Below are 13,389 nucleotides of genomic sequence, written 5' to 3'. Positions count from 1 at the left end.
TTAAAAAAAAAAAAAAGCAGCTTAGAGGACTTGGCTCCTTAGAGTTAGCGTCTATGCTTTATTTATTGATTTACTTTTGAGACAGGGTCCTGTGTTTCCTGGGCTGGCCTTTTCTGTTGCTGAAAATGACCTTGAACTCTTGGTTTTCCTGTCTCTACATCCTGAGTATGAGGATTACAGGCTTGTGCTGACACACACAGATGGCATGGTGCTGGGGATACATCTCAGAGATTTGTGTTTGCTAGACAAGCGCTTCACTGCCAACTGAGCTACACCCTACAACTACAGTTAGCATTTAGTACAGGCCTTAGAAGTGTAGAAACTGGAGAGAAAACAGCTAAAAGCACTTGCAGGGAACTGGAGTTCAGTTCCCAGCCCTATATCAGGCATCTCACAACCTGAAACTTGAGCTCCAAAGGATCTGATGTCATCTTCTGGCCTCTTAGGGTGGCACTCATGTGTACAAACTCACACTTGGGGCATAGACATACACACATAATTACAATGTAAAGGTAAAATCTTTTAAAAATTCAGATTTGAAGTATATGAAACAAGTTACTGAAAAAAGGTGTCACTGTTAAGACACTGTAGGCAGCAGAGTCAACTAGACTCACACAATCTTAGTTTTATTATTAAAGCTCCTTCAGTGTGCCACTTGACTATGTCACACATGTGTGTGGTGTAGCCTGCTAGCCATCTATGAATATTTTCCACAGACTTCTCAGAATACAGAGAAGCAGGCAGGACTCTTCTTCTGTAGTGTTTCAGGACCCAGTGCAGCCAGGTGCTTCCAAGGCTCCTACGCTTGCTTTCGTAACTCCTAGCAGGTCTGGGGGATGATTGATGGGTGGGCTCACCAGATGGGAACCTTAGTTTTTCTTAAAGTATAGGGATACACAGAAAGGGTAAATCTAGAAATTAAGACAGCAAGGTTGGGGTCTTGACCTTGTGTCCTTTAGTGAAGGGGTAAGGACAGAGCAGATCGCAGCCTACCAACCTGAGCGTGCAAACATCCGTGCATAAGAGCAGTATTTGGTAGGCATGAGCCTAGCACGCAGTCATCCCAAGAAGCAACAGTTAACTGGTATAAACCTGAAACAGCTCTGAGTCACAGAGGCAGGGCGGGGGGCGGGGGGTGGACACCCCAGGCATTTCATGGAGGCAGCTTCATTGGAGAAGACAGGACTTGCTGACCTCATTCTGGGTTCTAGGTTCTTGACTAGGCAAAGTCAACAAACAAAGTCTTTGTCCCTGAAGGTCCTGGATTTCCGGGTAGAAAGTGGTCATGAGCCCCAGGATACGTGTACTCTACAGTAAGAGGAATACATTGATTACATCTTACCCTGAGGCCTAGATGACCTGAGGGGCTGGCCATTAAATGGAAATCTGCCCTTGGTCACATGGCAGTGAGGTAAGAAGTATCCCAGACTGGAGACTAAATTTTCAATCCCATGGGTGAGTAGAGTGCAGAGACACAGGTCTGTCAGTATGTCTATTTCCCAGAGTGACCGACTACTCATTGGCAGCTGGCAGCTGGCAGCCGCCGTTCACACACATCCATCCATCCCTCCACTCGGGAACATACTGGGCCTTCATGACATAAGACCCAGAGAGAACTTAGGAAATTCCTGAGACTCCAGCCACGGGGTTCTTCCCACATACAAGCCTTCTTCAAAAACTCCTTTTAATTTTATAGCTACCGTTTTGAATTTATGTTCTTTAAAGAAAGCCCTGTATTGAATAACCTTTGAGTTCTGCAGAATGTTGGCCAGCCTCTGTCTTGGGGAGTGGAAAAAATGCACGAGAATTCTGTAACTGTCAGCCTGACACCAAGTCAGCTGGGACTGAAGCAGGATGAACTCAAACCAGACCTCCCAGGTCCTCTTCAATGCCCTGCTCCTTCTCTGTGTCAGCTTCACCCAATCTGAACTTCAGTATGGCCTAGCACTCCAGGGGCACAGCATTGCCCTGACCCCTGACTTCTGGGTGAAGCAGGAGCATCCAGCTGTCACTGAGATCTTGAGCATCCTAGTATCAAAAAAACAAAAACAAACAAACAAACAAAAAATGGCTCTGCAGCCGGGCAGTGGTAGTGCACGCCTTTAATCCCAGCACTTGGGAGGCAGATTTTTGAGTTCAAGGCTAGCTTGGTCTACAGAGTGAGTTCCAGGACAGCATGGAGAAACCCTATCTTGAAAAACCAAAAAAACAAAAAAACAAAAAACAAAACAAAAAAAAAGACAACCAACCAACCAAACAAACAAACAAACCAATGTCTCTGCTGGTGTGTGTTCAGTTTAAACTGTTGGGTCATATGGGAAACTCTAAAGAAGACTCAGTTTCTTCTATCACTAATTCTTCCAATGTTTTTCTCATTGTGACTTCAGCTGGGATGGGGCACACACATGCATTTCTACTTAACTGCTTCTTACTGGGCACAAACCAGCTCTTGGCACTTGTGTGCTTTCATGCCACAAATCAGAACCCTGTTTTCCTCTTGTGTGTCTTCTGAGGTGAATATGACCAGGCAACCTTGATTCATCCCTGTAGTGTGACTGAAATATCAAGGCGGTATAGAATATCAGGTATAGAAGCACATGCCTACATAGCTCTGTGACTGGTTTTGGTTAACCCTTGGCTCACTAAATAAGTCTTCCCCCATCAGAGGGAATGCAGGCAGCTTCATTTCTCTGATCCCCTTGTTAAGGAAAAAGTACAAATGTGTGGGACTCAAAGTCCCTGAGGATGTGTGCAATCATCTACAAGGGTTTTAGCTGGATCAAAACAGGAGACTCCCTTATAGTTCACCAGCACATTGCAAACTGGTGCTTTTCTTAAGTTCATCTCCCTCTTCCCTTCCCTCCTCCTCCCCCCTCCTTCTGCAATTTCCTCTGGACTTGCTGGAGGCAGAAGAGCTCTGTGCCTGTTAAACACTGACCTGTGCCTCCATCTTGCCTTTTGTAAGGAATGTCTGTGTTCCCATTTGTTTTCCATCTCAACAAACGGACATTCAGTCAACAACACCTCTCTGGGAGTCCTTCACTTACGCATATTAATCATTTTTCTCCGCCTTCAATTCCCAGTGAGCCCTTTGAAGGGGAGGGCAAAGCTGGTTCCCTTCCTTCCCTTAACTTAGTGAGGACCCGAGGCCTGGTCTTTTCTGCTTGGCCTTGAACTTCTGATCACCAAGCTCTTACCTGTCAAGGAACTGGCACCTGAGCAGTAGCAAGGAGCCAAGGAGTTTGAGTCATGCCTGCCTCTTTGCAGGGCACAGTGTCCTTGAGAGGTGCAAGGCCAGGCCTGTCTCTGGCTCAGTTTGCTCCTGTGCCAGGCCTGCCACCCCTCCTTCCAAGGAAATGGAGATGGCTCTGAGGAGGCAAATGTGAAGGGCCAGAGAACCCAGGAAATTAGGCTTTGCTTCTAGCCTGTGACCACCAGTAATTAACTCTTCTTTGCTGGGGTGGAAAGCAATATTAATTCTTAGAGGAACCTCCTGGCTATTTTTGCAGTGAAGAAAATAACTATTTTCTCTTGAGAGACTGTAAAGAAGGCCCTTGCCTTTGCTGCATGGAACCTGTGTTCCTTCTACAAGGAAAGCAGAAGGAAGCCCTGCAGGACTTCCACAGCCTCCACAAGTGCCTCTGGGCTGGTGCTGGCAGCTGTCCTCCAGGTGCTGCTCTGCTGCACCTGGGACTATGTTCACTTTCAGTCTAGACTCAACTTGGACCTCTGAGGGGATCCACTCACGGGAAGCTCAAGTGGGTGGGCTTAGGGAAGGCTATGTCTAGCTGACATTCATTGTATAAGTCAGAGAAAGGCTGCCTCTGGACTTGTTGCCTAAAGCCCCATGGATAGGCTTTTATGTCCTCAGCACATACTGTCATTCAGGTAAATATAATAAAACATACACATGCACAGATACACACACATACAGACATACGCGCACACATATCCACATGTGCACATACAAGAACACATGTGCATGCACACAAACACATATATATTCGCACACAACATGCACACATACATGCATACCTCCCTCTAACAAGCACGGAAGTCTTTTCAGATTTTTTCCTTGAAGTGGGAAGGAGGCATGCCCTCAGCACCAAAGGAAGGAGCTAAAAACCCTGTTTTTGTTAGTTCTTGGCCTGCTGACAAGGAGCCACCTGTAGGCTTACTCTTTTGTCCCCCAAAATGTGAGCCATCTGCACTGGTTACAAGTGGGGGATGAGGACATTGGGGAGCAGCACTTTTGGCCATGGATGTTGGTGGGAGGAAGGAGGCATGAGACGTCTTAAAAATGCATTCTCCTGAAGCTGGCTGAAGCCTTCTGAGACCCCCACACCACTCAAGTGCATAGCTCAGGATGTTGAGGGGGGAGAGGTGCTAGGACAACCCGCAATCTAGCTAAAGTCTGTCGGTCTCCAGCCATGTTCGGAAACACCACATGTGACCTCTGGGTCATGTTCTATGGCCATTTATTCTACTTCTGGAGAGAGCTGTTAGGAAATCAAACCCCTGGAAGGTTTGGAAAAAGCATGGCCCTGGGACCCACAGGTGAGGAGAATCTGTCATTAATTCCTCACCTGAAGTTACCCTGATATGCAGTGTTCACTCGTGGATGGTGTTTAAAAGCACATTCCAGTTTTATGTGACACTTTCCTTTGATTTTTTTTAAAGCACGGTTGTAAATTGGAGAGAATTTGTCACCTAGGGCTATTACTGATGGTGACCTGTTTGTTTAAATGTTCAGGAGAGAAGGCAGAACTGAGGTAGTGAGGCTCCTTGTGAGTGTGAGCACCTGTGATTTGAGATTGCCAAAAAGGAACTTTGAAGCTTATTTATAAGCTTGACAGTAAGCTGAAGTTTGGGGTGGTGAACACATTCAGATTTTAAAAAGGGAGACTGGATGTTTAGATTGTTCAGGGCTCTGTTTAGACTTCAGTTTTCCAAAGTTAATTTCTTAATTTGCTCTGAGTTTTCTAAGCGGTGAGTTAAGGCATCCGTGAGCTCATGAAATGTCTAAGAAACAGATTCTTATTCCCTTCAGGCGACCAAATGTGGACGTGTAGGATAGCAGGCTTTTCAGGGGCCAGTGTGGAGGGCTTGCCTGGTAATGCACTCATTAGTTGAAAACAGCCTACATCCACATGAAATTATAAGTACATTGGGGAAAGCAACGTTCTCCGTGGGCCATGAACAAAGCGGTTTCTCCAGTCAGACTGCTTCTACTCTCTGAAACCTCAGAAACACACAGAGCCCTTTCTTTTTGTTGGGATAGGTGACAGATTTTCAAATGTTTGGTTGAGGATTTGCCTTACTTCCACCTAAATGGACTTCTCCACTGAGAAAGGAAAATGACAGCCGGGAACTTAAGAAAAAGCAATACAATCCCCGAGGACTCAGTAACGCACAGGCTCTAACACAGGACACGCTGGTCTCTAGATCCCCACACCCTCAGCCTCAGCCGCTGAGCACTGAGCACCTTCTGCCTCCTTTTCTTCTGCAGACAAGGAGAAAGCACCCTCCCTTCCCTTTTCCCCATCATTAAGGAAAACCCTTTTTTCCCACATGTAAACAGTACTTGTAAATTCCCCCCAGATAAGCTTGGCTGGCTTGAATGACTTAAGGAAGTTTCTTTTTAAAAGAATCACAATGTTTTCATTACCTTTGGAAGTCAAGTTTTTCAGAAGCATCTCCAGCATGCTGCGTGCCCCCACGGTGACATACACTTCAGCTCTTACCTGCAGAGTGCCCAGTGCAGGCTCCTGGGTGGGCCGGAAATTAAGACCAGGCAAGGAAGTGATCCAGGGTGCCCTGGAAAGGTAGGTGCTGAGGGCTTTCAGAGTGGAGAAACACTCTTGCTGTTCACTGTCAGTCAAAAACAAGTTCGTACAAGTTTCTGAGAGGAATTACCTGAGGGAAATGAAGAGAGAAAGGAGGAGATTGGAAGAGACGAGAGGAGAAGGAAGGACAGAGAAGGAGGGGAGGGAGACCCAGTGAGGGAGAGAGAGGGGGGTAGAGAGGAGAGAGGGAGAGAGGGAGGTAGGGAGAGAAAAGGAAGATAGAGAGAGAGGGAGAGAGGCAGAGGGATCTGAGGAAGGAGCCCATGTCAGCATGTCTAAAGTTCAAGGAAATGTACACACCAGCACAAGGTGGCTTGGGATGCCAAGGACTCCTCAGCTCTCCAGGCACCTGTGTATAAAAGAAACTGAAGGTCTTACTAAGGAACAGCGGTTCATTTCTGAAGAAACTTTGTCCCCTCTTATCAAAGTTCGTTTTAAAGGTCTCTTTGCTTAAGTAAACTATAAACAAACAGATTACCTTTCTCAAGGAACCCCGCCTGAACCTCCCGTTCCCCTCCCTCCCTCTTTCCTATCCCCACCCCAAATGAATGCTAATCAGAATCCACAGCTCCCAGGGAAAGCAGGGACCAGTAAGCTTAGCCCTACCCCATCTGCGTCAGGCTATACCCAGGGAGAGAGCCACTGTGAGGAGGGAGGGCTGCTTGCAGGGCTGCCCTCTATGGCCACACTGATGCATTTTGTTCTTGTTGTTTGTTTTGTTTTTGTATTTTGCTTTTTGTTTTGTTTTGTTTTGTTTTGTTTTGTTTGGGCCGGTTTTCCTTCCAGTAGTTGGAAAGATAAAGGTTAAATAAAGTTGGATTCTTTTAGATGGGATGATGGGAACTGGGCTGGGGCTCTGGGTTAAAATTAGGGTTTTAACATTCTTGCTTCTCTGGCATTATCATCATCATCATCATCATCATCATCATCATCATCATCATCATCATCATCATTAAAAATTAGTCACACTGGGAGCACCCCGTAAGGGGAGGGTTCTGGAACATAGAAAGAAAGTGATTATATCTCTAGTCTATGTCCTTCCTATACTCCCAAAGATGAGGGAGAGAAGGATATGCACAGATTCTGTACCCTCCTGCCATCTCACAGCCGTGTGTGTGTGTGTGTGTGTGTGTGTGTGTGTGTGTGTGTGTGTCCTGAAGCATCCTCAGGCGGGGCTTCCCTGGGAGCTTCCTGAGTTGCAGATGAGCTAAGGCTTTGTTGCAGGAGAACAGGTGGCACACTTGTCCCCTGCTGTGCTAGACAGCTGCACCTCTGTTCTTATTCTGGCCCACCCCACTATCATTGATCTGGTTTGGGCCCACAGGCACACCTTCCCAGGTGGGTCCTTATCTAACAGGTCCCAGCCCTACTCTTGGCCTTCATTTTCCTTGCTAGACATCAATTGCTACTGTAGGAAACTGTCCTGGCTGCAGAATTTACTGTGTTCCATTTCAGAGTTCCTCATTTGCATGAAAATTAGATACATCCTTCCAGGGATCTCTAACACAGTATAAGTCCCCTTACAAGTATCCTAGCTCCTTGTAAGTTTATCTACACATTTATATATTATTTGTATTTTATATATATCTATGTAATGATATATAATATAGATGCATTTGCCAATGGATTAATGAAAGACCATGATAATTCATAGGTTATCAGAGCACAACTTCAATTCTTCCAGCATTTGGCTTCCATTATTTGAATCTTCTTATCTAAAAGTATAAAACTCAAAAATTTTATGTTTGATGCTTAGACCATAATATCTGCATGATTAGTTGCTGCTTATGGTGAAAGAAAGAAAAACCAGAGAAGTTGATCTGCCCAAAGCCAGATCTCCAAGTGTGCAGATAGGCGTTCAGGACAGCTCTTTCCATATCTCAGTTTATGTGTGTCTCATTGCTCTGCCTTTTTCCTGTTAGTGCACAGGGAATATCCACATGACTGTGTCCAGTTCCTTTCTATCCACATGCATGTGTCCAGGTTCCTTTCTGTCCACATGCATGTGTCCAGGTTTCATTCTATTCACATGCAAATGTACAGGTTCCTTTCTGTCCACATGCATGTGCCCAGGTTTCATTCTATTCACATGCAAATGTACAGGTTCCTTTGAGCAGCATATAATACGCACACCCCTTACAGTTTAAAATAGTTTGGTTTCTTGCATGTTCATATCTAGTAGAGTCAAAATTCATTCATATATGAAGAAAATGATAATAATTTGTAATATAATAATGGTAATGAAAAAAGAAAATTAATCAAAAGTAGTATTCATACACTTAAAACATTGCATTCTAAGACGACAGTGTTCTTTGTGCTAATGTTTACTTTTTGTTCTTTTTGTTTGGATGGTTGGTTGTTTGGTTTTTTGATTTTTCGAGACAGGGTTTCTCTGTGTAGCCCTGGCTGTCCTGGAACTCACTCTGTAGACCAGGCTGGCCTCGAACTCAGAAATCGCCTGCCTCTGCCTCCCAAGTGCTGGGACTAAAGGAGTGCGCCACCACTGCCTGGCCCTTATTATTCTTTATAATTGATAATATATCAATAATTAGATCTTGTGGTTGCAAATCTGACAGAACTCACCAAATGAGGATACATTAAAAATATTCAAATGGGGTGCTTACAAGGGAAGTAAGAAAGTTCTAGAAGAGCCTCCCACCCCACCCCACCCCCCGTGAGATTTCAGTCACAGGACACTTTGTTTTCATGATTTAATAGCTGAATAACATTCCTCCCTCCCTCCCTCCCTCCCTCCTCTTCCTTCCTTTCTAGTTTCTTTTCCCTCCTTCCCTCCCTCCTTTTCCTCCTTCCATCTCTCCCTCCTTTCTTCCCCTCCCTCTCCTCTTCCTCCTCCATCTCTCCCTCCTTCCCTCCCCCTCTCTTCCCTCCCTCCTTCCCTCCTTCCATCTTTCCTTTCTTCCCTCCCTTCCTCCCCCTCCCTCCCTCCTTCCCTCCCTTTCTTCTTTCCTTTCTTTTGTCCAGTTCAGTGAAAGTAATAGGTGTGTCTAATTTGCATGGAGTATAATCTAAAATCTGCATTTGTATCTGAAATTCTGAAAAGACATTCAAATTTTGGGCCTGGATTTTTTCAAGAGATCCAGTTCCCAAAAGTAATTCCTAAAAGGGCAACATGGAAACAGTGGCGCTTTCAGCTTTCAGCTAAGTCAAAGCATGAAGAACCTGGAAGAACCATTGAAGAGCTCTGTAAGTCACGTTAGAGATGGGGCAGGAGTCACAAGAAATGGCTTTGTCTAGACTGATGGCAACCATGCATTGGCCTCTCAAAGAAGGCCACCTAAGGTTTCAGTACCATCTGCAGCAGGAAGGCTTCCCCTCTGGAATTCAGCAAGGCAATGTTAGGGCTCCTTCCTGTTCTCCTGTAGCCAGATGGCCAAAATAGCCAATGACAAAGATGTGTGATTCAGTGGAAATTTGCCTCCAAGCTATTCTCTGCAGATGATTGACAACACAGGGTCTAACACTAAAAATGCTAAAAAGAATTCCTCGGACCCCCTGTGGGTCGCTGTGCTCCAGTGTGGACCCACTGTGTTCCAGTGCTGACCCACTGTGGGTCACTCTGCTCCAGTGTGACTTGGCTTGTTGTTGTTCTTGTTGTTTTGCTTTGTTTTGTTCTTTTTCTTTTCTTTTCCTTTTATTCTTGTTTTCTCTTTCTTTCTTCCTTTCTTCCTTTCTGGTAAGGGTCTTATTGTGCCTTTTTGGTTAGCCTGGTACTCACAGAGACCCACCTAGTTTACTGGGATTAAAGCTATCCATGACCACAGCCAGTCATCCCCTTTTTTTGGAGTTACTCATTTAATATCAAAAATTGTATTTGAAAATAAAAATCATTACTCTGAAATTCCAGTATGCTCACACCGAATAGACAATGGCCAACACATCTATAATGCTAATTCAGTGGGAAAATACATACTTACAAAGCTAGGCAAACCACACGTGGCTCTGCTGAGGAGGCGCTCACGGTTTAGCCTTCTCCGAAGTTCCTTGGTGACACAGTCAATGTCAGTGTGTGCTGCCCAAGCTAGCTGGGGGTCACATTTCCTCTTGCCTTCATCAGTTTATCCTTTATTATTTTAGCTGCTGCTGGTGTAACCTCGCACTTCCCTCAGTATGCATTCCGCCTACCTCAAGTGCATTTTCTGGTAATGGAGACATTTCCAAGCAATTCCCATCAAAGATGGTAAAAGACAAAGACACATGTTGACAGTGTGAGCTGGTAAATGGCAGAGAATTGCCTGCAGGGTGGAGGGGCCAGGTCACATCTGCCCTCCCTCCCATACCCTAACCTGGACATCCATCCAAAGGTGTGCTTGCATTCAAGCTTATGTTAACTCTTCTACTTGGTCTTCTTGTTATTTAACTCTGCATTGAATAGATGGGTAACTCCCTAAGCCAGACAGTGTGCTTCTATGGGCAGTTCTCCACCAGATCGCAAGCAGAGGTTATCATGTACAGCAGGCTGATTCTCCTCAGTCTAACACTGCAAGGATCACTTTTATATATTGAAATAGAATGTTGCAGACCCTGGGATGGTCATACCCTGTATAACTTCAAAGACCAACTGGGGAAGACAGTTACAGATTATCTCACTTCTCTCCATAATTCCCCAATGCGTCCTTACTTGATGATAACCTGGATATTGTATTAGGTTACCTCTCCTTTTGGGGTTAGTGACAGCAATCAGTGGGGGCAGTTATTCTATCTACTGAGCACCTCCAGTCATGTCATCCAAAGACAACCATCTCTTTAGGTCTCTCACTTGTTCTTATATGCCTGTTTTAGGATACTTCTGCTTCTGAGCATAGACAGGGCTTCTTTACTAGTCTTCCCAAGTAAGTATCTACCTTCTGGCAGAGACTACGGGCTTGTATTGCAATCTGGGGAGATAGGGTGGGAGGGCCTTATTTTGTCTAACTTAGCATTTAGTGGTAGAGCCATGTCGTGACCTTAAAGCACCATGATGGATTCCATGTAGGAACCCTGCTTCTTCATAAGCACTCTGTCCCCTTCATGCACACAGGGAGAAAAGCTTGAACCCCTCCAAGCACACCCTCAGCGTTTGTTACAGGCAGGAAAGGGGGACACCTGTGCTTTTCTGGGTTTTGATGTTGGAAATTTTCCCATTGCACAACTGTTACTTCTTGCCAAATATCCCAGTTATTGTGGAAAAACTGAGCAGTGAAAATTGGTGAAATGATGCCAAGTGACAGAGCTCAGCCAAGTTGTCATTAAGAACTCTAAAAATGCATGCAGAAGAAGGGATGGAGGTGGAAAAAGAGGGTCCTCCTTACCTCTAGATCCCTGCCTGCAAACTCCACTTTTTTAATATCTTTTTTTAAGCTAAGTCACAGTTGGAATTAATACAATATTGCATAGAAAGCAATGTCCACATAGCACATGAAAGGCTGCACTGAGAGGAAAGCTGGTCCTTGCTGTCTTCTCTGCTGCCACAGTCATCTCACAGGACTCACCCCTCAAGTCTATCTGAGAGAAGCATGCACCCAAAGATACCCTAGAGATTACATTTTGACCATCCTCTTCCTCAACAAGCTAGCATAGAAAATCAAATCATCTAGAGATGATTTGAGGAGCCAAGATCAAGCTTCCCAAACTGTCTTCAGACACCATTGATTTCCTGAGCATTTACTCTCAAACAGACCCAAAAAGGAGTGACTCCATTAAGAAAGAGAAGTTGTATGTATTCTCTCTGTGTGTGTCTGTCTCTCTCAATTGTGTGTGTTCATGGGTCCCTATGTGTTCAGGTACATGTGTGTATGTATGAAGGCCAGAAGTCAGCCTTAGGTATCATTCCTCAGACCATCCACTTGGATTTTTGAGTCTCTCACTGAGACATTGGGCTCAGGCATTTGGCTAGTTTGACTAGCCAGCAAGCCCCAGGAATCCAATGGTCTCTGCCTCCAGGGTGCCATAATTACAAGTGTGTTCACCCTAGGCCTGGCTTTTACACTGATGTCAGAAGTTGAGACAAGGCACTTTATCCACTGAGCCATCTCCCCAGCTTTTCTGCTGCTTTCATTCTTGGTCACATACAGGAGGAGAGATCCTGCCTCTGCCTCTGCCTCTGCCTCTTGTCCTGTCCTTCTGGACTGCTTTCCTCTTGTGACCACTCAAACCCACAGTGGACCTGAATAATGACTTGCCCTTCTCCAAATAACTGAGCAACTTCCACTAATCTCTGGCTACCTCAGCTCAGCTGACTTCCCTTCTGTGTATATTTGTTAGGCAGTTTTATTTGCGAGGGTATAAGGCTCTGATTTATGAATAAGCAAAGAATTCATACCACTCCATAAAGATGTACCCCAACTAGAGTATTCAGATTATCAATTTAGCCAGTGGTGGTGCACGCCTTTAATCCCAGCACTCGGGAGGCAGAGGCAGGCAGATTTCTGAATTCAAGGCCAGGCTGGTCTACAGAGTGAGTTCCAGAACAGCCAGGGCTACACAGAGAAACCTTGTCTCGAGAAACCAAAACAAACAAACAGATTATCAATTTAGCCTCATTTTAATGTCTTGGGCAAACAGGTCTTTTGAGCCACCTCATGGCTACAATGAACAGGGCTATAGTCCTTGCCCAGGTCACTGACAAGCTAGTCCTTCTTGGCAAGAAGTTGAGCAGCCATGGGGGAATGGAGGGAATAGTTTTCTCTTAACCATCGGTTCAGAGTCTGTGGAGATGTTACCTGTGACCTGGGAAAAGCTAAACAACAACTTTACCTCCAGGGCTCCTGCAAGATGCAGATAGAGGAGAGCACAGGAGTCACATGACCCATGTTGTGAGCACAGGAGTCACATGACCCATGTTGTGAGCACAGGAGTCATATGACCCCATGTTGTGAGCACAGGAGTCATATGACCCCATGTTGTGAGCACAGGAGTCATATGACCCCATGTTGTCAGCACAGGAGTCATATAACCCCATGTTGTGAGCACAGGAGTCACATGACCCCATGTTGTGTGCACAGGAGTCACATGACCCCATGTTGTGAGCATGGGAGTCATAAGACCCCATGTTGTGAGCATAGGAGTCACAGGACCCCATGTTGTGAGCACAGGAGTCACAGGACCCCATGTTGTGAGCACAGGAGTCACAGGACCCCATGTTGTGAGCACAGGACTCATATGACCCCATGTTGTGAGCACAGGAGTCACAGGACCCCATGTTGTGAGCACAGGAGTCACAGGACCCCATGATGTGAGCACAGTAGTCACATGACTCTATGTCTTGAGCATGGGAATCATACGACTCCATGTCCTGTGTCTTCTGTTAGAAGACATTAAGAAGCAGGCTTCTATAATGGCTAAAATGAAGGTGCACTTCTGCTTTCCTTCTGCTGTGTTTTTACCTATGTTCATGTGCAGGAACTCCCCTGGGTACATCTAAGGTTCTTGACTTCGTGCATAATCCAGTCCCTTCAAGAACTGTGTGACCAGCATCTGTACCCTGTGACCCTGACCTACCTTAAGATACTTCCGAGATTTTACATCCCTTAAAGAACCAGAGTCC

General features: G+C 45.4%; 1 protein-coding gene across 7 annotated transcripts in view; it reads right to left on the bottom strand.

The window, feature by feature from the left end:
- Positions 1 to 6,376, bottom strand: part of Kcnj15 (potassium inwardly rectifying channel subfamily J member 15) — a 43,036-nt gene extending 36,660 nt beyond the window's left edge. For 3 of the 7 annotated variants that reach the window (XM_031364507.1, XM_031364501.1, XM_031364509.1), the window contains exons 1-3: positions 6,325 to 6,376; positions 6,147 to 6,195; positions 5,745 to 5,871 (exon numbers count right to left, since the gene is read on the bottom strand). Coding sequence is in view for 1 of the 7 variants with exons in the window: in XM_031364504.1 (XP_031220364.1) it covers positions 5,669 to 5,705 (37 nt within the window). In the remaining 6 variants the exon portion in view is untranslated. Of the gene's footprint in view, positions 1 to 5,668; positions 5,872 to 6,146; positions 6,222 to 6,324 lie in introns of those variants that run through there. The other 4 variants (XM_031364505.1, XM_031364499.1, XM_031364504.1 and 1 more) reach the window with 3 other exon arrangements.
- Positions 6,377 to 13,389: the final 7,013 nt, after the last annotated feature.

This window comes from Mastomys coucha, unplaced genomic scaffold (genome assembly GCF_008632895.1).
Source record: "Mastomys coucha isolate ucsf_1 unplaced genomic scaffold, UCSF_Mcou_1 pScaffold12, whole genome shotgun sequence".
Taxonomy (NCBI): Eukaryota; Metazoa; Chordata; class Mammalia; order Rodentia; family Muridae; genus Mastomys; species Mastomys coucha.
The sequence above is the reverse complement of the archived record's forward strand: the minus strand, read 5'-3'. Positions and strand labels throughout refer to the sequence as shown.